The sequence below is a fragment of the Syngnathus leptorhynchus genome, chromosome 15 (assembly GCF_054491065.1).
Source record: "Syngnathus leptorhynchus isolate UIUO chromosome 15, UIUO_Slep, whole genome shotgun sequence".
NCBI classification, from domain to species: Eukaryota; Metazoa; Chordata; class Actinopteri; order Syngnathiformes; family Syngnathidae; genus Syngnathus; species Syngnathus leptorhynchus.
In genome coordinates this window covers 4,359,649-4,385,578 of record NC_141209.1, presented here as the reverse complement: position 1 = coordinate 4,385,578, position 25,930 = coordinate 4,359,649, and the positions used below count along the sequence as shown (strand labels likewise).

The 25,930-nt window shown below is 42.4% G+C and overlaps 2 protein-coding genes across 2 annotated transcripts; one reads left to right on the top strand and one right to left on the bottom strand.

Moving 5' to 3' along the window:
* The first annotated feature begins 6,971 nt into the window (after window positions 1-6,971).
* Window positions 6,972-8,186, top strand: dio3a (iodothyronine deiodinase 3a). The gene has a single exon (XM_085931761.1). The coding sequence runs from the start codon at window positions 6,972-6,974 to the stop codon at window positions 7,758-7,760; it is 789 nt and encodes a 262-aa protein (XP_085787887.1). The 3' UTR covers window positions 7,761-8,186.
* A 6,168-nt stretch (window positions 8,187-14,354) lies between these two features.
* Window positions 14,355-18,624, bottom strand: dlk1 (delta like non-canonical Notch ligand 1). Its single transcript, XM_085931813.1, has 6 exons — window positions 18,491-18,624; window positions 18,158-18,235; window positions 17,985-18,042; window positions 17,637-17,767; window positions 17,069-17,210; window positions 14,355-16,247 (listed from the first exon to the last, which is right to left on the bottom strand). The coding sequence occupies exons 2-6, from the start codon at window positions 18,207-18,209 to the stop codon at window positions 15,455-15,457; spliced, it is 1,176 nt and encodes a 391-aa protein (XP_085787939.1). The 5' UTR covers window positions 18,210-18,235; window positions 18,491-18,624; the 3' UTR covers window positions 14,355-15,454.
* Window positions 18,625-25,930: the final 7,306 nt, after the last annotated feature.

Here is a 25,930-nt window from a genome sequence, read left to right as displayed (position 1 = left end):
AACCAAGATAGTATTTAGCAGCTAACATAACACGGTGTTGTTAGCTTCCCGCTAACAAAGCGCAAGTTTAGCGATGCGAGCTTTAGAAGCACTCAAGTCGCATCTGGTTTGAGCGCAGCACTATGCTAGCACTGATTCCCTTGATAGTTTGCCTTTCACACTCGCTACCAAAGAAATTTTAAACCAGCCAACAAAACATTACACATGTTGCGGAAAAAAAATTGTTGGAAATTCTAGATGCACCCAAATCAATAGAGCATTAAAAATTATCCCTAAATGTGTGAAGATGATTTTTTCTAAGAACACGATCCCATTGATAAAATCACCGCATTTTTTCAGCGGCATCTGCGCGGACATTCTCGGCTTTTCTATTTGCTTGACTGAGTCAGACGTTTTGGGTTTCGCCTCACCCTCCCGTCCCGTCTCGCTTCCCAAACGCTGCCAGTTGACGTTTGGAGCGGTACTTCAGCAAGTACCCCGCAGAGACAACTCAAGGCAGTAAAACACATCCTATTAAACACCGTTGAGTGCACAATGACCTCATGAGGACAGCGGAGCTTTGATTCTCTCTCTTGGGGGATTCAGGTTTTGGTAAACAAGTAAACCTCACATTGATTAACCTTTTACATGTTTTTAGAAAGAGAACACTTCCCAACAATGCTCTTATTGGTTCTTTACCTGAACTCATGACAATGAGAAGTAAATTACTATTGTGATTTTGAAATAAGAAAAGTGAAAATATCAGGAAGCAAGATATTTCTTTTCGGTTATCATCAGCCTTTACTTATTCCGCTCTGGTTCTAAAGAAAATTTGTTTCTCGATGTGGTTGAAATAACTGAAAGCTAATCAAATAAACCCACTCCGACGACTTTTATTATTGTATTTTATACGTCGATTAATTTTTCTAATTAGAAGAATGTTTTTTCATAGCATTAGGGTTACCAAATATGGTTTTCCAAATGAGCAGGAAGACTCATGACCTGACGCAAATAAAAAAAGGATAGTTTAGTCAATTGACAATCACGCAGAGAGTCGACCAAAAGAACTCACTCGATAGATCACCGACAAACCGTTTTTTGGCAGAAGTACTACAGAGTGTGTACATGTGTGTGTGCACTCGCGCTCACTCACCCTATCTTGCCACCATCTGTCTCGAGGACTGGCATCAATGAGCGTCCAGACGGGCACACACTAATAAGCTCAAACAGACCTCAGTGGGAGAAGCCACATGAGGACAGCCTCCGACAGGCGCACCATCGCCACCGCTTGAGGAGTTCAATTAAGGCCAAAGACTTTTTCTGTAGACTTGTGTGAGCACTCGCCAGTAACCCTTAGAGACCAGACAAGACAAAAAATTAGGCAAAGATGAGGTGTTACGGCAATACGACAAGATTATCACGCGACGGCTGTATCGTAATACGAATGGTGTCGTTGGCAAAAACGGTGGCATGGAATGTAAAATACCCTTAAGCGTGTGCTGCTATTAAAGAAGTGAATGCATTTTAATTTGATCAATTGTTGGTAATTTCTCAGGTGCGCGTAGAGCGGCGCCGTTGTGGGTGTGAACACAGCCGACTTACTTTCATTGCTACTCCATGCGATATTTTGTTTTTTCATATTAATAATGCAGTTCTCCGGCAAATGTTTGGTCAACATTACTGTACCTCAATCAGATACACCCAAAACATCCCAGTCGACGTTTATTCGGTATTTTGGAGGAACGCTACCGCTAGTGCAACGATCGTCTGTATGTTTTTTCATTAGCGAAAGAAACTCTAGTTTGAGTGTGACGTGACTAGCAAAATGAAACAGATTTTTATAACGTGCTAGTCCATCCCTCGTTGGCAGACGAGTTGCGGCGATACAAACAACCCCCGGGCAAATAACAGCAGTTCATTCAAGTTGAATGTAAACCCCTAGCGCTCTTTGATTAAGACAAGGTCGAGGAAGGTGAACTCCAGGATTCTTATCTGCTATTCTTTTATGTTCAAGGTGTGAGACTTGAAAAGGACGGGATGGCAGAATCAAAGCTAGTTAAAAATCTCTTTTGCTGGCTAGTCGTTGAGATATTTCATCAGTTGTGGTTTTTGGAACCCCGCCACGTCAATAAGTAAGCAGCCAGGGGGAAAAAAAAAAAAACTCTTTTCCCAGATCTGCATTGTCCTCACATGAACCCACAAGCCGCTGCTGCCAAGAACTCCAGCAAGGTTTACAGGAGGTAAAAGTAAGAAGGTTAGAGAATACGCCTCTCGGGGTTCACAGCCGCGGCAACAAAAGAGTAAATCCTCAAAGCAAATTTGGTCACAGCATGTGGGAAACGTTTTTTCTCCTATTTTTTTGCGAAAGGGCAAAAAAAACGGTATACACGATACAGATAGGAGATGTTGAAGAGGAAGTGAAAGCAGACTTAAAGGGATAAAACAAATACAGTATGTTTAAATGTGCATCAAAAAAAACAAAAATCCGAAGCGTTCCGGTCAGCTGCCGGAGTCATTACACTTGTCTTTCCTGATCTCAAGGACCTTTCTTCCTTCTGCCATCTTTTCCTTCTTCATGTCTCGTTTTTTTTATATGAACAGATTGATATTCCTTTTAGGAGTGTTGTGTCTAACCTAACAGAAGTAACAAAGCGTTCTATTCATTTATCCCAGTTTGGCACCTTGGTTGTCGAGCAATTAGAAGATTCATGAGCTGGACCTATTTTTAACAACTGAATCCTAATCAGCGACTAAATGAGGGGAAACGCTGCAACAGTGATACAAAGCCCCCCCCCCCCCCCCCCCTCCTCGTTGGATTCCCGCCGTCCACTGTCTGAGTCACGGCGTGGACATTTGACATCATTCCCGCATGTCTGCTTTCCAACCGACAGTCAGATATGACAAATTTACCGTAACTAAAGATTAGCCAATCTACCATGCGCTGGCTCGACCCGGAATGTTTTTTTTTTTTAAATAAGCAGCGATTGGCCTTGAGCCAGTAATGACTAATGTGTGTGTCCAGATGTGAAGACGCAGACGCTGAACAGACGTTTCCTGCGTGACCCGAACGCATGGGGTCAGTGTACAGTATGTTCCCAACTTTTTTTTTTTTTGTTTGGGTTTATTCAGGAACCCAGACATCTTAGACATAGCTAGATTAAATACGACATTAGCTTCAGGCAGAAAAAAAGAAAGACTGGGTTGCATTTTAGGTTGCAGGAAGAAGTCAGGTGGCATGGTTAAGGTTGTTGTTTTTTTTATCATTCATTTTAGTTTGTTCTACATTGTGTAATCGGTTTTAGTCCAAATAGTTGAAGCTCATGATCACTGACGCATCCACGATTTGTACATTTTTCCTGGAAAAAAAATTCCCAAGACCTTTTGGCACCGGAATCATCATTATCATCCATACATGATGCCATCACATCACATCAGGCGCCTCAGTAGACCTCCTTTCAGCCAGAATTAAAAGATTAATTCTGCATGCGTGCTTTAGGGAGATTTTTTTGTTTCGATACTTTCTGTAAGGTCAAAGATGTTAAGAAAAGAGGAACATCTCAACTGCTGCTTCTTGTTTTATTTTATTTTTTTTAACTCTTCAACCTGCCTTGATAGTTCAAACCCGTAGCCGCAAATTCTAGCACGCAAAATTGTTATCGAGTACTTGTAGGAAGATTTGCCAGACAGGATAATATCTGCTCACCTCAACTACCAAAAGTCGTTGGAGTCCCGAGGGCTCGGATGGCAGATTGCAGCCAATCACTGCGGCTTGTCTTTGGCAGATGGTGAGAGGTGACGATGTACCCTCATTGTTACAGGATGACGCCCCAGGATGCATGTTATGACTGGAACATGTCCATGATCCAAATTGTAGGCATTATAGATTTAAAAAAATAATAATAATAACCCCGACGAGATGACAGATAAGAATTTTCACCATTCATTCACCATCATGAATCAGACACTGACAACGCAACCCTTAATCTTCTATCTCGACAATCTTATGTTTAGTGAATCATCGGACAATTCCTCGTGTTCTAAAAGTCAGCTGCATGCTACTGTCATCATTTGTTGACACTTCCCTGAGGCCTAGCCAGCGTTAACCTCTGCCGTGTGTGTGTGCGTGGGGTAAGTGGGTGTGTGCAAAAACACTCTGGAGCTGCATTTGTTGACATTGGAAAAGCAAACAAACATGAGTAATGGAACATTCATTTTCTTGTAGCTCGTCTGGTCTTTTTCCATGTAGTCGTTATTTGTTAATGACATACAATATTACCCATCTGGATGTGATGAGCGTTCAGTCACCCATTGTTAAAATTCAAGTACGCTCTCCTACTCACTGGGATACTCCCCTCTGTTTTGCACGTCAAGATGGTTTTATAATCATGTATCCTCGCTTTGTTCCACCAGAATGGTGTTAAAAGTTTGCCAAACAAATCTTGCGAGTGAGATTCATTATCGTGTTAACTCCAAGATTGAACAAATCCAATTTTCCTTATAGCGATAATATACTAAGTGATCCGTTCCAGGATCTAACTTTTCTTTATAAAACTTTATCACCAAAGAGGCATTTTTTATGTCAACATTTGAGAGAAATATTCATAACTGTCATGCATGTATAAAAACACATGTTCATGTTTCTAGTCCTTTACATGTTCTAGCCAGCACAGCTTGAAAAGGAGAGTACTCTTCCATTTGATGGGAAGGATCTGTTTTAAGCCCACTATAGTTTTATGTTTTTATATACTATATGTGGAGCCTCTAAAGCTGATATGGGGTCGCAGTTTTCACAGCATGTCGCTCGCTCGCCAAATGTGTGGGTTTGACTCGCTAACTGTCATTTTTTATTATTGTTATTATTTATTTTTTTTCAGGCGGGTGGGGCTTGGACAGAGCAGATGGAAGATGTTGACTAGCTATGACTAAACTTCTCATAGCAAAGTAGTGCAAGAATCAGTTGCTAATTGTACTTTAGCAAAAAAACAAGTCATCGTGCATTAAAAAACCCAAATCTAATTTGATGATAATGGTAAGATTATAACACGTTATAATTTTGAAAGCGCCACAAACGGCCCTTGATCCGCGTTTTTGCGTGTGCAAGATAGTTCAAATTTTATTTCAGTTGTAAAGTTTTATACAACTTGTGAATTGTTTTGGTGGTTCAATTGGTTTACGATGAGTCCTTTTGTGTTTGGGGTCTAATTATTAGTTTCATCTGGCCTCTTAGATCACACCAGCCAATCAGTGTCTCCTACAGATGATTAATTCAGTATATTAAATTCTCAACAGCGTAATTGAATTTAAAAAAAAGAATAATTAAAAGAAGTGTGTTCCGTTTTTGTGCCTTTATGTGGCACCAAAAATAATGCTAAGAAGCACAGTACTGTTATTTACTAGGACTTTTTTACTGTTTCTTTTGGTCATACAAATATAAAATAACTTCCGATGCTGACTTTAAGCTCTTCAAACATGCATAGCACCATCAGACTTTTTGGGAGGAAATGTTTGTGCCTTTCGTGTGTGTTTGTGTGTGTGTGTCTGTTTGTGTGTGTCTGTGTGCGTGTGTGTGTCTCTGTACTATTGCTTTGAAATGCTAATGTTCCTTTAGTTGACATTCACAAGAAACACACACGCTGAGGATATGAAAGAATTCGGAGTCCAAAATCATGGGGTAGATGTGACGGCGCTAAGCCCAAAAAAAAAAAAAGATGATCAATAATCAATTGACAGGAGACCTGAGCAGCAGAAAGTTGAACTCTTCTGAAGTTGCACGATCCATAAACTAGTTGAAAGTCTTGCGCGTGATGTTACAGAGGATCAACTTGTGAGTTTTGATTTTTCCTTGGCTTTTTTTTGCGACACATATTTAAAAAAAAAAAAAAAAAAAGCAAGTGCGACCTCAATAAGGACTGTTAAGAGAAGTCGGACGTGAGATGAATATAAACAGGAGGTTATGTGAAGTCAGCAGACATTCAAAGAAACAAAACTCAAGAGTCTCCCAAAGTTCCGTCGACTGCTTTTGTGGCTTGCAGTGGTTCCTCGGTCTCGGACTCTCCTGACCTTTCAGGTATTCGAGGGCACAGGTCGTCACACGGATCTATACGTGAAAACTCTAACACTGCTGCTGTTGAGATTTTTCATTTGACGCTTCTATATTTTTGGCTTGGAAATGGGTTTTTTTATATATGTAAATATATCCAATTGTTATCACTGCAAAATGCTTTTAGTGCTCTCATCCAAATCATCAAATGTAAATGTCAAATAGCCATAGTGACTATGAAGTTAGACTTTGGCATATTTTATACTTAAAGAGCCCTTAAACCATTCACAGTTGTTCACTTATTTTGACATTTTTATGACAATTGGGATTTATAAACTTGAGTGTGAAGCGTGTTTGACATTTCACATTCAAAGTCAAAACCAATTATATATCAAGAGTGCTTTGCTTATTCTTCCATTTATGTGATCATCCAGCAAATCATTTTTGTAATATATGATTCTGTCCACTCGCCCTGAATTGGCCCCCTCTATGATTTGAGTTGCTGTGTTAGTTCCATTGGCCAAGGCAGGCACACTTTTCTCTAAACGAAGCAAATGATAGTTTGTTTCATTGCACGTATCGTGCAGGCTGATGTGCAACAGACTTGATCCAACTTCACCCATAGCGTTGATTGGTGCACTGTCGCAACAGATGAAATGTGGCCTTTGAGGTTGATGTCACACATGATGCATTTCATCCACTTTCACTTTGCTGGCTTCTCATCATTTGCCTGTTGTCTGGCAGCAGCTCAAAGCAGCGGAGTTGACAGAAGGTAATCCCCACCATGTGAGGCCTCGGCCCCGCTGTGCATGCAGGAGGCGGGGTGTGCGTCATTGAGACCTGTGGCTGCTATAAAAAGAGGGGAAGTTGCAAGTCACCCAACTTGAAGCAGCGCACAATTTTTTGGGGGGGTTGGCGGGAGGGGGGGGTTTGGCGCACGCACGTACGCACGATGAACACCATGAAGGCCATCAAGAACGCGCTGGTGTGCCTGGTGCTTCTGCCCCGCTTCCTGTTGGCCGCGCTCATGTTCTGGCTCCTCGACTTTCTTTGCATCCGGAGGAGGTTTTTCCTCCGGATGAAGGAGCGGGAGGAGAACGACGCGATGGACCCTCCTCTGTGCATTTCTGACTCCAACCGCTTCTTTACGCTGGACTCCCTCAAGGCGGTGTGGCACGGACACAAACTGGACCTCCTCAAGGCGGCGCACCTCGGGCGCGGCGCGCCTAACACGGAGGTGGTGCGGCTGGAGGACGAGCAGTGCGGGCGCATCCTGGACTTCGCCCGCGAAAGGAGACCGCTTATCCTCAATTTCGGTAGCTGCACTTGACCCCCCTTCATGGCGCGCCTCAAGGCGTTCCAGGGACTGGTGCTGGACCACGCCGACATCGCCGACTCGGTGCTGGTGTACATTGAGGAGGCGCACCCTTCGGACGGCTGGGTGAGCACTGACGCGCCCTATCAGATCCCCAAGCACCGCTGCCTGGAGGACCGGCTTCGCGCGGCGCAGCTCATGCGCTCCGAGGCGCCCGGCTGCCCGGTGGTGGTCGACGGCATGGAGAACCCCTGCAACACCGCCTACGGCGCCTACTTCGATAGACTTTACATCCTGCAGGAGGGCAAGATCGTTTACCAGGGGGGCCGGGGACCCGAGGGCTACCGGATCTCGGAGCTCAGAGACTGGCTGCAGCGGTACCGGGAGAGGTTGGAGCGCAGCAGCAGTCTGGTCATTCATGTGTAGAGCTGCTAGAAAAACAACCGAAACGCTGCACATTTTGGGTAATACAACTCCTCTTCGATCCTACTATAGTATTTTCTTTGTGTATGGTAAGATTGGTGGTCTGCGTTCAAATTGCGACATGGACAAGTGCGCGTCGCTGCATGCGCTCCTCAGTATTTTTTTGTGAAGTTCGGTTCTGAAACGGCGTCCGTCCGGAGAACCGGTACTGATGTATGAGATCCCGAGGGGCTTCGATTGCTGCACTCTTGTCCATATCGCTTTTTTCTTTTTTTTTTCGAACATAAAGACTGTATGTTAGTGTGTGTTAGTGTGTGTGTGTGTGTGTGTGTGTGTGTGTGTGTGTGTGTGTGTGTGTGTGTGTGTGTGTGTGTACGTGCTTTTATGCGTATACTTTTTCATACAATAAAATGTCTTCATCTACCTCCACCAACTGTTGCTCATTCTTTCTTGTAATAATTGTCTTCCTTTTCTTGCTGACAAGTTGCTCGTTCGAATCTTTATCTTGCCACTTTCCACTTCTGAGTGAATGTTTGAGATTTTTCTGGGTAGTTTCGTACCAGAAAAAACATAGGACGAATCCTCAATTTCCTGCATTTTGAGACAAAACTGTGGAAATGTTCTTTGTGTGTTTCAATTGTTTGTTGGGGTACAGACAATGTGGAAGAGATCTTCTCCGTAAAGGTTGAGGGTGTTGAAGCATGCTTGTGTATTTTTCAACGAGTTCTTTGGCAATCTGTGACAGACTGATCAAAATAATACTAAAATGTTTAGACAAATGCACATTTATGAATCAAAGTATTATTTTAATTATTATTTTTCACCATTATTATTTTAATTATAAATAAATAACCAAAGTATTCCAAGATAAATATTTGTATTTTCATTAAAGATGTGTTTTAAGATACAAATACATGATTTGAAGATATATTTTTTCAAATAATCACATTCAAAATAAAATGTTTTTTTAAATAAAGACAAAGTGACTGCTGTAACTGTTGCTGTTTTAATCAATACATATTGTATTTTACATAAGTATTCTGAAATAAATACTTGTATTTTCAAAAATAAAGACTTGTTTTGAAAGAAACTGTTTGAAATAAACATTTTGACAAATACATATTTTTAACAAATTTTCTGAAATGCTTTTAGAGAAATACATTGCTTTTCAAAGTGAATATTTTGAAATAAATCCATGAAAATAAATCAACATATTGAAATATAAAACATATTTTTAATTTAAATAACTAAATATTCTATTTTGATTCGATTATTGTTAAACAATACTTTACTTTCCACTTATGAAAATCAATACATTTTCAGAGGCGGCCTTTTTCACGTGAGCTCTGTTCCTAATGTTTTGACCCTCTCTAAATAAGTTAAATAAGCAGCTCAGCATACCAGAAACAGCATGAGGCTGTGGAATTCTGCACCACTGCAAACCACAATTAGGAACACATGCACGACTATACCTCAAAAGTGAGCATTATTATCTTTATAAAGGCTTCACCTCTCTACTGCACTGTGCAGGAGTACCTCATGAAGATTTTTCCGCCAGTTGTATATCTGCAGCGAGTAAGGCGCACTCTCCACCGCCACCTCCTCCTAAGCTGTTGTACCACTTACAACTAAACCAGGATAATCACACATGATCCTATTATTGTGAGTGATATATAGACACAAATGTTTTGGGGGCTTTGTGCTCTGACCCCACACACACACGCATACACACAAACAACCCACCGCCTCCTTGATGACCATCAAGTATGTAGATGAAATGTTAATGAGCCACCCCGCTGCACAAGGCGGGCTGGGCTGTCTTGTGTTTCGAACACAGCCTTGAGTCGGTTGAGGTTTGACACGTATCAGGCCCCTGAGGTTTATAAACATCTGCTTTGGCGTTGTAACCCCTTTCACATAAATGTTAGAGAAGGTTTCATGTAGACCACAGGTGTCAAATCCAAGGCCCAGGGGCCAGATACGACTCGCCACATCATTTTATGTGGCCCACAAAGACAAATTGTGCATCAAATTTGTGTCATTACTGGAATTGCAAATTGTCTTCACTTTTAATATCTTGTTTTTTGTCATCTGTCTTTAACGTCTTGTTTCTTTAGATGAAAAGAGACCTTACGATGGCTACGAAAAAAGATTCTTCAGCCTTATGGCAGGGGGTGCTAGTGATCCCGTGATGCTTCAAGTTTTTGATTCCATGTGCTTTATTGAGTGTTTTTGTGTGTGAAGACTGCTGATATGAGATTTTAATTCAATAATGAATAAGCCACACTAGAGCAGCGTTCCCCAACCTTTTTTTGTAACAGTGTGATATTGTTGGCTCGTGAGTAAACGATTCGTTCAAAAGAACGAATCTTTTCATTGAACGAGAGTGAACGAATCACTTCCTAGTGTGATTCGTTTTTCTTTCAGTTCATAACTTTAACCAGTAGGTGTCGGTAATGCGCATTGAAGCTGGTGTCACCTTGCTGTAAAACAAAACAAAGAAGAAAATGACGTCACTTCCCGTTCACGAACGAGTCATGAATTGCATTTCTCTTTCACCAACTGAACGGATCTTTGAGTGAACGAGTCAACGAGTGAGCGAGTTGCATTTCCAGTTCATCGCAAGAACGGACGGATCAGTGAGGGAACGAATCCTGACTTTCTCGTTCGCGGACGATTATTATGTGTCTTGACATGTGAAGAAGTTGACAATAAAGCAGACTTTGATTATGATTATTATTTTAATAAACATTTACCTTAAACTTGTCTGATGTTTTATTCCTTGTTTTTATATTTGCCAATTAAAACATGAAAATCAGACATTTGGTTAACCGCTTTATATGACAATATGTATGTTTTACGGTGTTATATGAGTTGGTGTACCCCAAAATAACAAATGTCGGCACAACGGATTTTTTTTCAACCTTTTATTCAAACACATTAGGTATAATATCACCATCAACTACAATCCAACAAATAAGATATTAAAACATCAATGTCTGCATAACGTGTGTCGGCTGGCATAGCAGCAACGCTGTCTGTCACTCGTGAATCTTCACGAACGAAGCGTCCGAATGACGTCACAGATCAACCAGCCAATCAGAAAGTGGGGGGTTGTTTGGGTGTGGCACTTTTCGCTTTTTGTTAACTTTTGACCATGATTTTTCCCTAATGAAGTGGCCTGTGATTAGGTACACCTGAAAATGGCGGTGTACCTAATGGAGTGTCCGTGTGACGTCACGGATCAAACAGCCAATCAGAAAGTGGGGGGTTGTTTGGGTGTGGCACTTTTCGCTTTTTGTTAACTTTTGACCATGATTTTTCCCTAATGAAGTGGCCTGTGATTAGGTACACCTGAAAATGGCGGTGTACCTAATGGAGTGTCCGTGTGACGTCACGGATCAAACAGCCAATCAGAAAGTGGGGGGTTGTTTGGGTGTGGCACTTTTCGCTTTTTGTTAACTTTTGACCATGATTTTTCCCTAATGAAGTGGCCTGTGATTAGGTACACTTGAAAATGGCGGTGTACCTAATGGAGTGTCCGTGTGACGTCACGGATCAAACAGCCAATCAGAAAGTGGGGGGTTGTTTGGGTGTGGCACTTTTCACTTTTTGTTAACTTCTGACCATGATTTTTCCCTAATGAAGTGGCCTGTGATTAGGTACACCTGAAAATGGCGGTGTACCTAATGGAGTGTCCGTGTGACGTCACGGATCAAACAGCCAATCAGAAAGTGGGGGGTTGTTTGGGTGTGGCACTTTTCGCTTTTTGTTAACTTTTGACCATGATTTTTCCCTAATGAAGTGGCCTGTGATTAGGTACACCTGAAAATGGCGGTGTACCTAATGGAGTGTCCGTGTGACGTCACGGATCAAACAGCCAATCAGAAAGTGGGGGGTTGTTTGGGTGTGGCACTTTTCGCTTTTTGTTAACTTTTGACCATGATTTTTCCCTAATGAAGTGGCCTGTGATTAGGTACACCTGAAAATGGCGGTGTACCTAATGGAGTGTCCGTGTGACGTCACGGATCAAACAGCCAATCAGAAAGTGGGGGGTTGTTTGGGTGTGGCACTTTTCGCTTTTTGTTAACTTTTGACCATGATTTTTCCCTAATGAAGTGGCCTGTGATTAGGTACACCTGAAAATGGCGGTGTACCTAATGGAGTGTCCGTGTGACGTCACGGATCAAACAGCCAATCAGAAAGTGGGGGGTTGTTTGGGTGTGGCACTTTTCGCTTTTTGTTAACTTTTGACCATGATTTTTCCCTAATGAAGTGGCCTGTGATTAGGTACACCTGAAAATGGCGGTGTACCTAATGGAGTGTCCGTGTGACGTCACGGATCAAACAGCCAATCAGAAAGTGGGGGGTTGTTTGGGTGTGGCACTTTTCACTTTTTGTTAACTTTTGACCATGAGTTTTCCCTAATGAAGTGGCCTGTGATTAGGTACACCTGAAAATGGCGGTGTACCTAATGGAGTGTCCGTGTGACGTCACGGATCAAACAGCCAATCAGAAAGTGGGGGGTTGTTTGGGTGTGGCATTTTTCACTTTTTGTTAACTTTTGACCATGATTTTTCCCTAATGAAGTGGCCTGTGATTAGGTACACCTGAAAATGGCGGTGTACCTAATGGAGTGTCCGTGTGACGTCACGGATCAAACAGCCAATCAGAAAGTGGGGGGTTGTTTGGGTGTGGCACTTTTCACTTTTTGTTAACTTTTGACCATGATTTTTCCCTAATGAAGTGGCCTGTGATTAGGTACACCTGAAAATGGCGGTGTACCTAATGGAGTGTCCGTTTGACGTCACGGATCAAACAGCCAATCAGAAAGTGGGGGGCTGGGCGGGTGGCACTTTTCACTTTCATTTAACTTTTAACCATGATCTTTCCCTAATGAAGTGGCCTGTTATTAGGAACACCATTTATACATACATACATACATACATACATACATACATACATACATACATACATACATACATACATACATACATACATACATATGCATGCAGACAGACATTTATACATTTATGCATTTATGCATTTATACATTTATACATTTATACATACATACATACATACATACATACATACATACATACATACATACATACATACATACATACATACATACATGCATACATACATACACATATTTAAAAATATTTATTGGTTCAAACCTTTCCACCAAACTTTTTAAGTAGATAGCTCACTTCACTAAAACATGTATGAAAACATTCTGGTTTATGTTTGGGCGCTTACTACTTGCTAATGTTTCATTTTGGTGTCGATGCTGTATGAGTGTGAGCAAAGTGTCCTGGCTTCACTGCTCATCTGGAAATCATTTGAGGTGAGTGTGGGGTGCCAACCTAAAACAAAGAATACCGTAGCTGGATAGAATGTGCTCACCCCTCAAAGGAAAGCACTCTGGATTCTTTCCATGTGCACGTTAGGCCCACGCATGTTGCGCCTCATCCGTCACGGCAAAGGGTCAAGGGTTAAGGTGTGCTTCTCTGCTTTTCTTTCATAGCTTGGCAAGGAGCCATTTGAAGGAGAAGGGCCCCCCTCTCTTGCCTCCGGAGGTCATAAGAAGACACATGAACATGTGTGGTGAGGGCCCCACTACACATAAATCTTTCTGTGTACATGTTAAGTTATGTTTGGGGCTCTGTATCAAGTGTTCATGAATGGCTGACCATCGTCAACAACTACTTTGGCTTTTTCCTTGAACTATTTTGCCATGTTGTTTCCTGTGGTCGCTCTATAAAGTTCCCACAGGTGGCCCCTTTGCAATTCACCTAGGAGAGGATGAAGTGCTTTTACATGCGCTGCTTCTCTTTTAAACTTATCTTGTTTTTTAATTTTTCTTTCATAGACCAAACACTGTTTATAATCATATAGTTTTCATTCGTAAAAAAGATCAACAATGTCTTTTTCAATACTACTGTTAATCTGTAAAATTAGTACCAACACTAGCATTGAGCACTATGGAAAGAGCGACGCCTTGTGGCTGCAGTGCAGATTACACCATGACGTTTTTTACCTTCACTCACTCAAGCTTCAATGTAACATGGTCAGTTAAGTCCACAGTATCTTTAACGTGCCTTTCTCTCAATTTACTCAACCTTTTCTTTATATGCATATAAAGTTTCCATGTTTTTTTCAACATTTTAAGAGGCTTTAAGAATTCTTTGAACAAAATTATTTTATTTTTCCCCTCAGGGTGAATTTTGTTACGGCTGCTGTCAAGGTTTGTCCACTAGAGGGAGACAGAGACTTGAACCTGACTTTACTACGACGTGTAGAGGGGAGTGCATACTTATTATTCAATAACGTGTCACCTGTCTTGTATTTGCTTTGACATCTTATCTCGATGCTGAATGTGATTTGTCAGTATAATCGTGTTTGAGACAAGCTTGAAAATCTGATAGACAAAGTAACAAGATAAGGCACCAAAGTGATAAGTGGAGTAAAAGCCTATAAGCCTGCGTTCAAGATTTGAAAGATGGTCATTCATTCATTCATTCATTCATTCATTCATTCATTCATTCATTTTAAAATTATTTGTTATATTTGTTGTTCCAATTGTATTTTTTTGCCAGTTTATTTTGATTTATTAACTTAACACATTAATATTGTTCTTTATTTGATGCAGCTGAATTCAGTGTGACTTGAAGAAATTATGAGGGGGAACGGTTCTGAAAAACAGGAAAACATATAAGTCTGTCATTGTATACAACCGTGAACCTATATTCATGACACCAGCTAATAAATCTGAATATTTCTCCATACTGCTTCTATGCTGCATAAGTGTGACTCACAAAATGACACACAGCATCAGCACATTTACAGGTCATAAACATAGTTACATATAGGATTTTTGAAAGGTGGCAGCCTGGAGGACATTTTGCAGATTGAGCCAACCTTCATTCATAGGTAAAATTGCACAGAAACTTCAAATGGGGTCCAAAACGATCAATAACAATCAATAATCATAAGAATGAACAAGGTTATAAAATGATAAATATACAATATGCACTTCATCTTTAGAAATCTCTTCAAGTCTTTTACATTTTTATATGAGCACTTCAACAACATTCTCAGGAAATCACAATGTTCCATCATTTAAACCAGGATGTTGGGCTTTTGGTCACCATTAAGCATGGAGTGTTGTTTGATCTTATTCGACTGCACAAGTGGAACATTCTATTATTTTTTGGCAACAAGTTTTTGAATTCATCAACATGGACAATACACACTGGTCCATATGGTATGAAAACATTTGCATATACTGAACTAATATCATAGTGAAATGGCACAGAACACGTTGCTATTTGGTAGAATACATTTTTCATCATGTCACACGTCAGTGGTTCTCAAACTGGGGTCCTCAGATCACCAGGGCTGTAACTTGGGGGTCCAGAAAAATAATGTCAACTGATGATGAATAAATATTACAATTAATTCAATTGAAGTTACTTCCTTTTATTTCTGTCCGGTAGATTGAAACATTGAAAATCTGAATGATTCCTGAGGTATTAGTGACATTTTTGAGGGAGGTCCTTGGAAAAATATCTCCCCTGTAAAGGCTCCCTGGACCCAAACAGTTTGAGAACCCCCGCAATCCAGTATCATGTTTTGTGCTCGACTGTACATTCAAGGTCCGCTTCTGCTTGACATTCACTGCAACAAGGTCAGATGGAGGTATAGTTTCTCCCGAAGCTGTTCAGTCTGATCTTCTCGGGGAGGATGATGTTCACCGAGTGTTCCGTCTCCTCGTGGCTCGCTCCGGTCGCCTCCTTCAGCAGGTGCTCCCTCTGCTGTCTCACGAGCTTGCTGTACTTGGCGTTGGCCAGCCACGCCTCGCAGCGGCCGAACAGGACGATGGCTGTGGTGGCCAGGATGACCAGGCAGGTGAGCAGGGCCAGCATGCCGAAACACACGAGCTGACCGTGGCTGGACAGCACGCCGGGGGAGTGGTGCACCGTCTCTTTAAGCGTGATCTTGAGAAGATCCCTTTCTGGTGGTTGGAGGAGCTTATGGAAGGCGTGGGCGGGGAGGGAGTAGTGCTGCGGAGTCAGCGAAAACACCCTGTGGTCCATGGGCTTGGCGGAGGGCTGTTTGGGTTTGGCTTTCGGACGATGCTGTGTGGAACACAGCGGGCCTGAAAACCATTTGGGGCAAAGGCAACGGAAGTTTCCGTCAGGTTGGCTGACGCACGTTGCTCCGCTGGCGCAGGGCGCCGCGGCGCACGGAGAGAAGGCGGTGTCGTTGCAAGTCGACCCCGCGAAGCCTGGTGGGCAGGAGCATGTGAAGCTCGCCTCGCGGTTGGTGCAGTTGCCGCCGTTTAGACACGGGTTGGATCGACAGACGTCAGGAGTGATCTCGCAGAAGTTTCCCGAAAATCCAGGTGGGCACAAACAGGAGGAGTGGGCTTCCGAGGCGTCAAACGTTTCTGTACAAGTCCCTCCATTCTGGCAAGGAGAGCTGAAAGACAGAGGTCATGAAGGTCATCACTGACTGTGGATTGGTTCGTTCATTGGACGGATGGATGGTACCAATCTATTGATTTTGAATCCAGTTAAAAATAACCCAGAGGGTGCAGAGGCCAGAGGTCCATGTCACCACTCTACCTGTTCTCATTTGTCAACAGATGGTCTTTGCACTTGCTTGTGTCAAGGCGAGAGATTTTTGTCACGTCCGTTGGCTCACTTTATGTGCCTTGCCTTGTCGACACTTAACTTTACGGGGAAAAAAGAAGTCATTTCACATCTACCTACTCTTGGTTTTGTTGAAATGTTGACTGGACCTTACATCGTTTTGTCATTTCATATTAACTGATTAACTTCCCTGAATACAAAACAAAATGCTCTTTTACGACTTTCAAATATTGAAGGATACGTAAACATTTTTTTACCCTCAACCTTTCCTGAAAATATCCCAAGGATCACTAATTATATGGCTTCAAACTGAAACATTGATTTTTCTAAACTGCTAAAGCAGCTGAGGGTTTACTCATTGTTATGCACGACTGCTCCCCCCCCCCCCCCCCTTAACAGCGTGGCGTCACCAAAACAATTTTCTGACGTGAGCCGCTCACAAAAATTAATTGCTTGGCGTAATTTCACACTTGATGGGCCTGAAGAGACGCAGCTATTTGTAAACAACCAATGAAAAAGTCAACTTCCCATTATACGTCCTCTTTAAAGCGCCGCTTTTACAATGCTTAGGTCAATTTGTGTGTCTTCGTCGTGGTTGCCTTCAAGGGACAATATTTCAACTTGAAAAAGGGAAATCAATTGTCATACCCATCACTGTGACAGATATTCCTCCTCAGCTGACAGGTTGGTCCGGTGAAACCTTGAGGACAGACGCACAAGTATCCCCCCTCTCCGGTCTCGATGCAGGTGGCGTTCCCGGAGCAAGGCCGTGACGAACACAGGCGAGTATCTGCGGTGACACGCACAAAAAATCTCTCTCTGTAGCTGTGACAACTCTTTCTATTCCCCTCCCTTCTCTTTTATTTCTTTCCTTTCCTTCCTTCCCACGTGCTTGGCAACGTTTCTCACCGTGTCCTTTATTTCCACTCTACCACTGCAGCGTTGGTGACTCTAGCGCCTAAATTATACACTGTATAATGGAGAACGTGCGTTTGAGTACCTTGTTTAACAAGTGAAGAGGGTCACCTTTAGCAACCTTCTTTAGGCACCCCCCCCCCCCCCCCCCACCTCCCATCTAAAAATACATGACAGTATATTTCACATCCGCCCCCCGGGGCTGAGGGTGACTCACTCGAAGCTGTGGGCATGTCTGCTGCTGTTTGTGTGTGTGTGCTCTACTTAATGGGAGGGGGGGGGGGGGGGGGGGGGGGCTCACCTTTGTCACATAAGCTGCCCACCCAGCCTTGTTGACACACACACTGCCACGCTTTCTCGCAAGAGCCGTGCAAGCAGCCTGGAAAACGGATGCAACGCTCGCAGTGGTCTCCCTGCCATCCTGGTTTGCACCTGCGAAAAGAAAAAAAAGAATCCGGAACTATTAATATACCGACCGCTCTTGTCCCCATAATGCCAGCGTGTTGATATGAAGCTTTGATGATGGCCAGAAAAATCAATTTTGTGGATAAACAAAAGGCAAGTTGATGGATTAGAAACAATACCCGAGCGCTCCGGTGATGTATTCAAAACACAGGATATGAGTTTTTCTTATCACAAGCATCACTACCTGCACTTTCCAGTTTTCTCACAAAATCCATTCTCGGCGTTGCAGCTGCATCCCCAAGCTCAGGAGAGAGGAAACAGAGACGTATTGTTTTATTCATGTTGTTGTTGAATTAAAAAAAAAAAAAAAGAAAGCTGCCAAGAGTTGACAACGTGATGCATGTCTCACGGCATTACCTCCAGCGACGCCAGTTACGGCTACAAACAAGAGCACGGCCGTGAGATGCATTGCGATAGTCTTTCTGGAGCAAATTCCTGCAAACAAGCACAAATTGTAAAACGCAAGCGCTCTTGTTAAAAGTTGACAAATGATGACATCCTACAAGTTGACGACGCGCTTTTTTTTTTTGTCCATCATCATTTTGGATCGGAGCGGCGCACCCGAATGTGTCTGCATACGCAAAGCACATGCACGTTTTAGACAAAGGGAGAAAAAGCCACTTCTTTTCTTAAAGCTTCACTTCAAGCCTAAAAAAAGCTTTCCGATGGTTGATACGCAAATCATCTTACCTTATGTAGCAGCGGAATGCAGTCCTCGGATGATGCAACTCATATTTGTCAGAGGCGTCGGGGCTGGGAGAGCCAAGAGCCAGGGCGCGCAGATGGAAGTGATAACAGGGCTGCTCTAGATGGAGAGGTAGGGAGGGGGAGGTAGAGGTGGGGGTGGGACCCGGAGGTTTTGACGGGACTGCTGCATCGAGCAGCATCCCCGCGCCATAAGCTCCTCCTACCTCATAAAAGGGAGAATGTGCGTAAAGGCGGCATGATTACCACCCACCTACCTACCTACCCACGGCCACTTCTTCCTAATGGCAGAAGAACTCGTGCAATCAAGGGCCACCGCTGTGATTCCTCTGACCTCCAAGGTAGTGGTTTGATCTGAAAATAAATAAAAACATGAAAAGTTGCTTCATGGTAGGTCTAATACAAATGTATAAATGACACCGACAAGGAAATCATTTCAAATGGATGTTTAACCTCAATTCTGGCAGCCTAGCTGAACATTAAAATGTATTCCATTTGGTGATCACTTGTTGCTAGGCAGACTTCATAGGGCACAGTTACATCTGCCCCATATGCCGATAAAATAATAAGGTGAAGCAAGCACACGGGGATTTCATTCGAAAAGATAATTTGGGATTGAGAATACAGTTCTATGTTTCATATCGATAGAAAGATACAAAAGAAATCGGTCCCCAAAAAGCAACGAGCAATCACTCGTTCCTCATTGTATCACGAAACAAAATAGCTTGGGTACACAGTGCCCATCTGCTCTCCATAATAATGTCCGTCTATTTTTAGTCTGCTCATTGCTGTCCACTGTTTCACCCTGAAGGCTGCCAAGGACGGCGCTATTTTACTTTGATGTTAATTATGATGCCTGTTGAATCATCATCAACGCTAGCATTAAGACTCAACCCCATTTCAAGGTGTTTTTTTTTTCTTCTTCCTTGAGATGGAGTGAATCATGCGGCATTGAGCGTCCACCAGGTGTGTGGGCCTCATTGTCTAGACTGAGACAGTGAAAGCAGGGGACTTTCATATGAATGCAAATAGCACCAAATCAATATTTTCTTTTATCCCTATTAAATTGCTTGTGAAGGGAAGAAGAGGAAAATCCCCAGGCTCAATGTGTTTTTGCCCTTCTCGAGTCCGCACAAAAAAAAGTGCAGCAGCAGAGACGGATAACCTGAGATTTGATGCGTTCTCTCAGTTCAATTTGTTTTGTGCGCTTATTGTCCATCCTCCTGGGACGGTTGGCCTGAGCATTACATTATAATCTTGTTGCCCGCAGGGGGTGCCTGGCAGATTACACTCTCCCTTTTCTCAGGCTCCTATAAGCGCTTTATTAGTGTGAAGGAGAGGCGTCCTTCACTTTTTTTTTTTTTTTTACCAGCCCGGCTCTAATTTGTCATTTATCTCATTTAATCTATCAATTTTATGTTTGGGTCGTGTAAATCAGGATGGGCAGATGGTCTGGGTGGTACAAAAGTTTAAGACTGAAACATTCAGTATGTTGAGTAGTCAGACGAAAAAAACAAAAAAAACAAACAAACAGGGAATAACATTTCAAAGAATGACAAAATCTGATTTAAATATAGAGGTCAAATATTGAATATTGGTGAATATTAAATGCAATAAAAAAAAAAACAAAGTCCCTAGAACTATACCCAGAGGAACACCGCACATATTCTTCTTATTTAGTTAGACCTGCTCTCATTTCGCTCTTAAGAAGATAGACGTACGCCTCTGCTATCTAGGCTCTCGTATCTTTTTAAATCAAAAGAGCGCTTACTACGCTCGAGGAAATTCCGCTCTAAAAGCCATTGAAAAGATCTTCAAATCGCCTCTGCTATCTAGCTACTATTTGTCAAGTATTCCAAAATTCATCATGTTCGCAGCGCAGAAACAATTTCCAAAAACGCTATCTATTTGTTAAATCTCCCAGCCGCTGGAAAGTGTACGAGCTGGGGAGTAGATATTTCTATTTTGGACAGGTTAAAACAATTGTCACTTCCCAACATTCATAAAGATTAGATGTGATATCCTATCAATCAAATAACAAGCGGTGATTTAAAAACGGCACAGTAAAAACTGGGAGTGAGTCAGACTCACAGAATTGAAATTCATTGAAATTCTCAGCACGGGGGCAGGAAAGGGGAGAAGCTCTATCAGCATGCAGAGATATGATTAAACAAATCCCAAGCCCATCAACAAATACAGCCAGGGCAGCCACATTTCAGTCCAACGTGCTAAATAAACAGGATACACCATCTTCCACAAAAACAGCAGGGAATTGAGGCAATGATGAATATGTCCATCGCAATCATCATTTTGAAATTGCAAAGCAATTAGCGTGCTAATAACTCTCGATTAGCCCACTTATTTGGAATTAATGCTCAATGTCAGAGAGGTGTTCTGTCTGACATTGAGCATTAATTAAAGTTTGGAAGTCTTGAATCCGCTTCTCATTAGATTGGTGTCTCCATTCAAGTGGTCCGTGAGTGTAAATACATAAATTTGGTGGCGGCCTGCCTCTGGTGGGATTAGGTGACTCATTTAATTGCTAGCTGGGTGAAAAGGTGAGCGATAAAAGTGCGCCGTCATTTGCAGCGGGAGTCCCATTAGGACACTCGAGCAGCTGAAAACGAGGCCCGATACCGTTGGTCGGCGCCGAGGCTACGTGGCCGCCTGACAAACTGCTCCATCATTTATGAGCGTGCAGAACAGTGTCACTTTTGTTATTGGCAGTGTTTTGAGCAGATGGGGGGAAAGAATATTTGCCGCCAGAGACGACAACAAATTGCGTATTCAGCAATCAAAGTGATACTGTAAAAACAAATATTAACATTCAGTTGGAGTGAATGATCTGAAGCAGCCACTTCAACGCAGTTTTCGATCGTTTTTTCTCGAGGCCATTCATTGGTAGGTTTGCAGCGACAGAACAATGTCCCACAATTTCTTTTGCCCTTGCTTTCAAGTCAACTGTGCTACGGAAAGTTTGCAAGCATCAAAAACCTTGTGTGAGTTGCTACACATGACAAAAAAGAAAAGAGAATTATTTAAGAAAAAAAGAAATGCTTTTTTGTCCTGCAGCATATTGTGAGCGTGTCTTGCACTGCTCTTACATCACCGTTGGGTGAAGCAGAGAAATGTTGCAATTCATCAAAAAATATTTTCTTCCATCCTTTGAAATGCTAAAGACAGTGTTTTTTTTTTTTTTTTTTTAAACAACAATGCATCACTGTGTCCAAGATGGATGTTTCCTGCAGAACCAATGAAGCCTTTTTGCAAAGAACTGCCAAAAATCATCAGTACACATCAAAACATTGATGGTCACATTAAATCCACAGGGCCAGATGTTAGGAGGTCCAAAGTACCCAACAAGCTTCCCACATAGGAACCTGAATGACTCCGCGCGTCATTTGCCATCTGCGCTGATGCGAGTCGCTGCGTTGTGAAATGTTACCTAAATTTAATTAGCCGAGGTCGTGCTGCCCGTCCTCTCCATGGCAACGACGGCTTTGCGCTCGTCAGGATGAAGATGCTGGAAGCAGATGGATGAGACGGATGGGCACTCGGGGAACACTGCGATAGAAGGGAAAAAAAAAAAGAAAAATTGAGAGGAAAGAGTCAAAGTAGAAAAATGAATCCAGTCCATGCAACATTCACTTTAGTGTTACCAAGGGAACGCAGAGAATATACAGCTGAGGCAATTTCGGCGGTATAGAATGTCATTTTTACGGTATCCAGCAGTGAGAATATTCTCATCAAAGTCACCGCATGATTGTTGGTTAAGGGCTGGTTGTCATTTTATGGCTCACTGGGTTCAAGTTAAAGAGAAGAGAACCTAGCAAACTAGGTTTAAAAGTAATGACATGATTGATGAGATTCCCCAAGGTAGTGTTCCGGGGCCCATTTTCTTTCTATAGTTTTGTGCTTATATGGCACAGAAAAAACATGTACTATACTCAAATCCATTATTGACTTGTGTTAGAAACATCTTTCCATCTGTGCATTTCTTATTTTGAGTTGCGCTGCTGAAGTTCATTTTTGTAACTTAGACTTGAAAAGCTTTTTTGTGATGACATACGGTTAGGGGAGTAGAATGTATCTGACATCTTTTGGAATTCACATTTCACTTGGTTGTATGAGAGTGCGGTTGGCATGGCAACATTGCCTGAAGGAAACAAGACTCTGGTAAAGCTTTGTTGCAGACACATCGAAGAACCTGAAACAGATTGCTGGTGAGCAGCTTGTGTGGTTGAAGTACGTTGTCACCGCCAAGGCAGTGGCGTAAACAATTGTTAACACTGCAAAATAAAGTTTACATTGTGTCAACATTTTTCTCCAGCACATTTACTTGAGTGCCTTTCTTGCTTATATGCGGTACGTGACACCTCGGGAGTGGAATTGTATTTTTATCTTTGCAAAGTATCAACTCTTGAGTTGAACATAAATGAGCCTACAGGGACAGCAGGAAGAAAAACAGATATACAGGATACTGGCAGTGTTCCGCTCGTCTCTGATGACTCAAACATTGCTGAGGTGATTACCGAGCGCTTTTAACAGCTTTTTTGCGAGGCGGGGCAATGAGAGCTTTAAGTCTCAGCACGATTATGTTTTTTTTTATTCTTCTTCTTCTTTCAGAATACTTAGAGCCCTGACTTGAAACAAATCAATAAGTAAATAGAGGGAGTGAGGAAAATGTGTGTAATCTTGGCCACAATTGTGTGGGAAGATGCTTGCAATCAGTCTTCACACAAATCGACTGTAATTTGTCAACTAAAATGGCGCTCATCAATGCGGCTGGAGCCTTTTACTGCCTTAAACGAGACGGCTTTTAACAAGGCTGAGCGTCCATTAATAAGACATTCTCATTTAGTTGTTTTGTTTTCATGTCTGCAAATGACTGCGGAAATTTCAATTAAAAAGAACAGCGAGAAGCCTGAATTTCTCCAGAGTGGGGTTATCATCATCATCGTACACGAGATGTTTGGTCAAGCTGTGACCTTGGGGAGCGTAATTATTGGAATTTCGTGTTTTACGACGAGTCGTAAAATTTCGCCCTGCTCAGCCCATTAATGGGGAAATCTCTCACTTGTCTTCGAAGGACCTCTGGAAAAGGACAAAATGGCAGCTTCAAACGTCAACAGTTTCTTTTGAGTGCATTCGATTGTCATACATAATGGAGCGGCCCCCTTTCATTATTGATTATCTGCAGCTGACATGATCAGCGACGGAGGAGTGAAATGTCCCTTTGCACGTATAATTGAATTGCATCCATTCACGCGAGCCCGTGCCGAGACGACGGCATCCGTCTGTGGACAGATATGCGCTGAAAGGGCTGCTTATGAATTATTCACCTCACATGTGCCCCCCCCCCCCCCTACCAAAAAAAAAAAAAAAGGAGAACCTCTCATGTCTGGCAGCTATGGATAAAAGAGTCCTTTGGAAACATACTGGTTCTTATTTTGCTTGCTCTCTCTTTTCAGGGTCTCTGCTTTTTCTTGGGGTTGGTGGTGTTTCTATAAAATGTGAAATTCGGGCAGAATGACGATTTAATTGGATCAAATAAAAATAACATAGAGCAAACGTATCAGTTTCAACAGTCCAATTTAAATGATTTACACAACATTGACCCGCGTCAAGGTCACCACCGTGACCTCTGCAACAATTTTCATCCCTTTCTCTCCTGACACGCTGGCAGCAGATAATGAAAGTGTCGGTGCTCCTCCGACTGTAACCAACTTGATGAGCCCATTTTCCCGCCGTCGGATCCCATTTCCCATGATGCAACGGCGTCATTTCTTTCGTTTCTGCACAAAAGGGGATGAAGAATTGAGAATGAAGCTCTGGGCTTCATGTTGAGGAAATGTCCGTTTGGGCAACCGGGCACTCGTATGAAATGAATAAAACAGGTTCCGCTTTCTGCTTCGTGAGCAGATTTTTTTTTTCCCGGCTGTGATCAATGCGTAATTTGCCGAAGAGAGAGAGCAAAGCTAAAGGAAACGTGTTCCGTAATATAATATTCATGGTCTGACCTTGATGCTCCCCGCTTTTGTCTGTTGCCCTCTCGGATGATTGCTCATTTAATTTGACCGAAAAATGTGTTTTAAGCGCACAAAAGGTTTGTCACGGGGCGGAAAAAAATGGACTTAATGAATTGGGAGAGGTTGAAAAGGGATGCAAAGTGGCGCGAGAGGGACTCAACCTCTTCAGGAAGAAGGAGGGGGAGCGAGCAACAGACGAGGAAGAGGACGCAAAGCGCTTCTTGTGATTAAAGGAAAACATCTGCGTAATATGATGAAAGCCAAAACATGAGCAAGCGAGCAGTTGAATGCAGAATTTTTTTTCCTCATTTATTTTCCTGTGCATTTAATATTCTATTTATATTTATTTGAATTTTTTGTCTTTTTTTTTTTTTCAAATGACTGAAATGTTTGTTTATAGGTGTTGCCATTCTTCACAAATATTCTCGTCACACCTCCCGCTCAGTATGACGCCACGTCACTTGCTTTTATTTCCCTTCCGAAGCTCTCTCAATTGAGTCAGCGTGTTGTCGCCATTCTGGTTATTATAGATAGTTCACCTCTGTGTCTGCTGTCAGCAAGGAGCCGATATCGTCTAAATACATAATACGACCGCACAGGCTGAAAGCGCACGGAGGCTTTTTTTGTAAGCGAACAGCACAAAGGTTAATAAAGACATCCATTCATTAAGGGCTGACTTGACATGAGCGGCAAACAACCGCAGCGTGGGAGCGGCGAGGATCTCCCCTGGCTTCTAATGAGATCGTCCGTCTCATAATTCCACATGACAGAACTGTCAGACAAGTCCGGAGAGAGACGGAGTGAGACGCCACTGGAAGATCAAGATCTTTCCTCTCATATTCTTTCGCCGGGCGGCAATAAATGATGATTTCAAAGCTATGTGATGATCTAAACATAGGGTCCCCGTATTGTGGAAAAAAAAAAATGGATGGACCCACTTAAATTTGTTTGCCTTTAAATGTTATAATATGAAGCACATCGTGTGTATGAAACACACTATTAAAAGATAACCTTGCCTATAATGTTGGTACTTATCAGGGGCTAAAGCCTTTAGCTACTGGTAAGGGGTCGTTTATAATGAAGCAAAATGCGTTTGAGGTTTGTTTGTTTTTTTTTTAATCCATGGAGCAGCGTCAATAAAATTGTTGCGGCGAGGTGATCTGTTTTCTTCTCCTGAGTGGCTTTTGGCTACAGCAAAACAACACTCCAGCTCCCTGGTGATTCACACGCATTTAAGATAAAGTGCAGTAGACTCACTTTAGATTGTTTGTCCAAACCTCCACCCACCCACCATGCCTTTCACACTTACTGTCCCGGAGTGACACCATGTTCTTCTTTTTTGGCTCAGTGACAGCAGAGGACTTGATGTTTATCATTGATATGTCATCAAGGACAG

What these genes read in the sequence shown, in the direction of transcription:
- dlk1 (XM_085931813.1), bottom strand. Translation starts at nt 18,209, where the DNA reads ATGCATCTCACGGCCGTGCTCTTGTTTGTAGCCGTAACTGGCGTCGCT. An exon ending in GAGAAAACTGGAAAGTGCAG is followed by an intron (nt 17,768 to 17,984) that starts GTAGTGATGCTT and finishes TTCTTTTCGCAG; the next exon opens with GTGCAAACCAGGATGGCAGG. An exon ending in AATATCTGTCACAGTGATGG is followed by an intron (nt 16,248 to 17,068) that starts GTATGACAATTG and finishes TCTGTCTTTCAG; the next exon opens with CTCTCCTTGCCAGAATGGAG.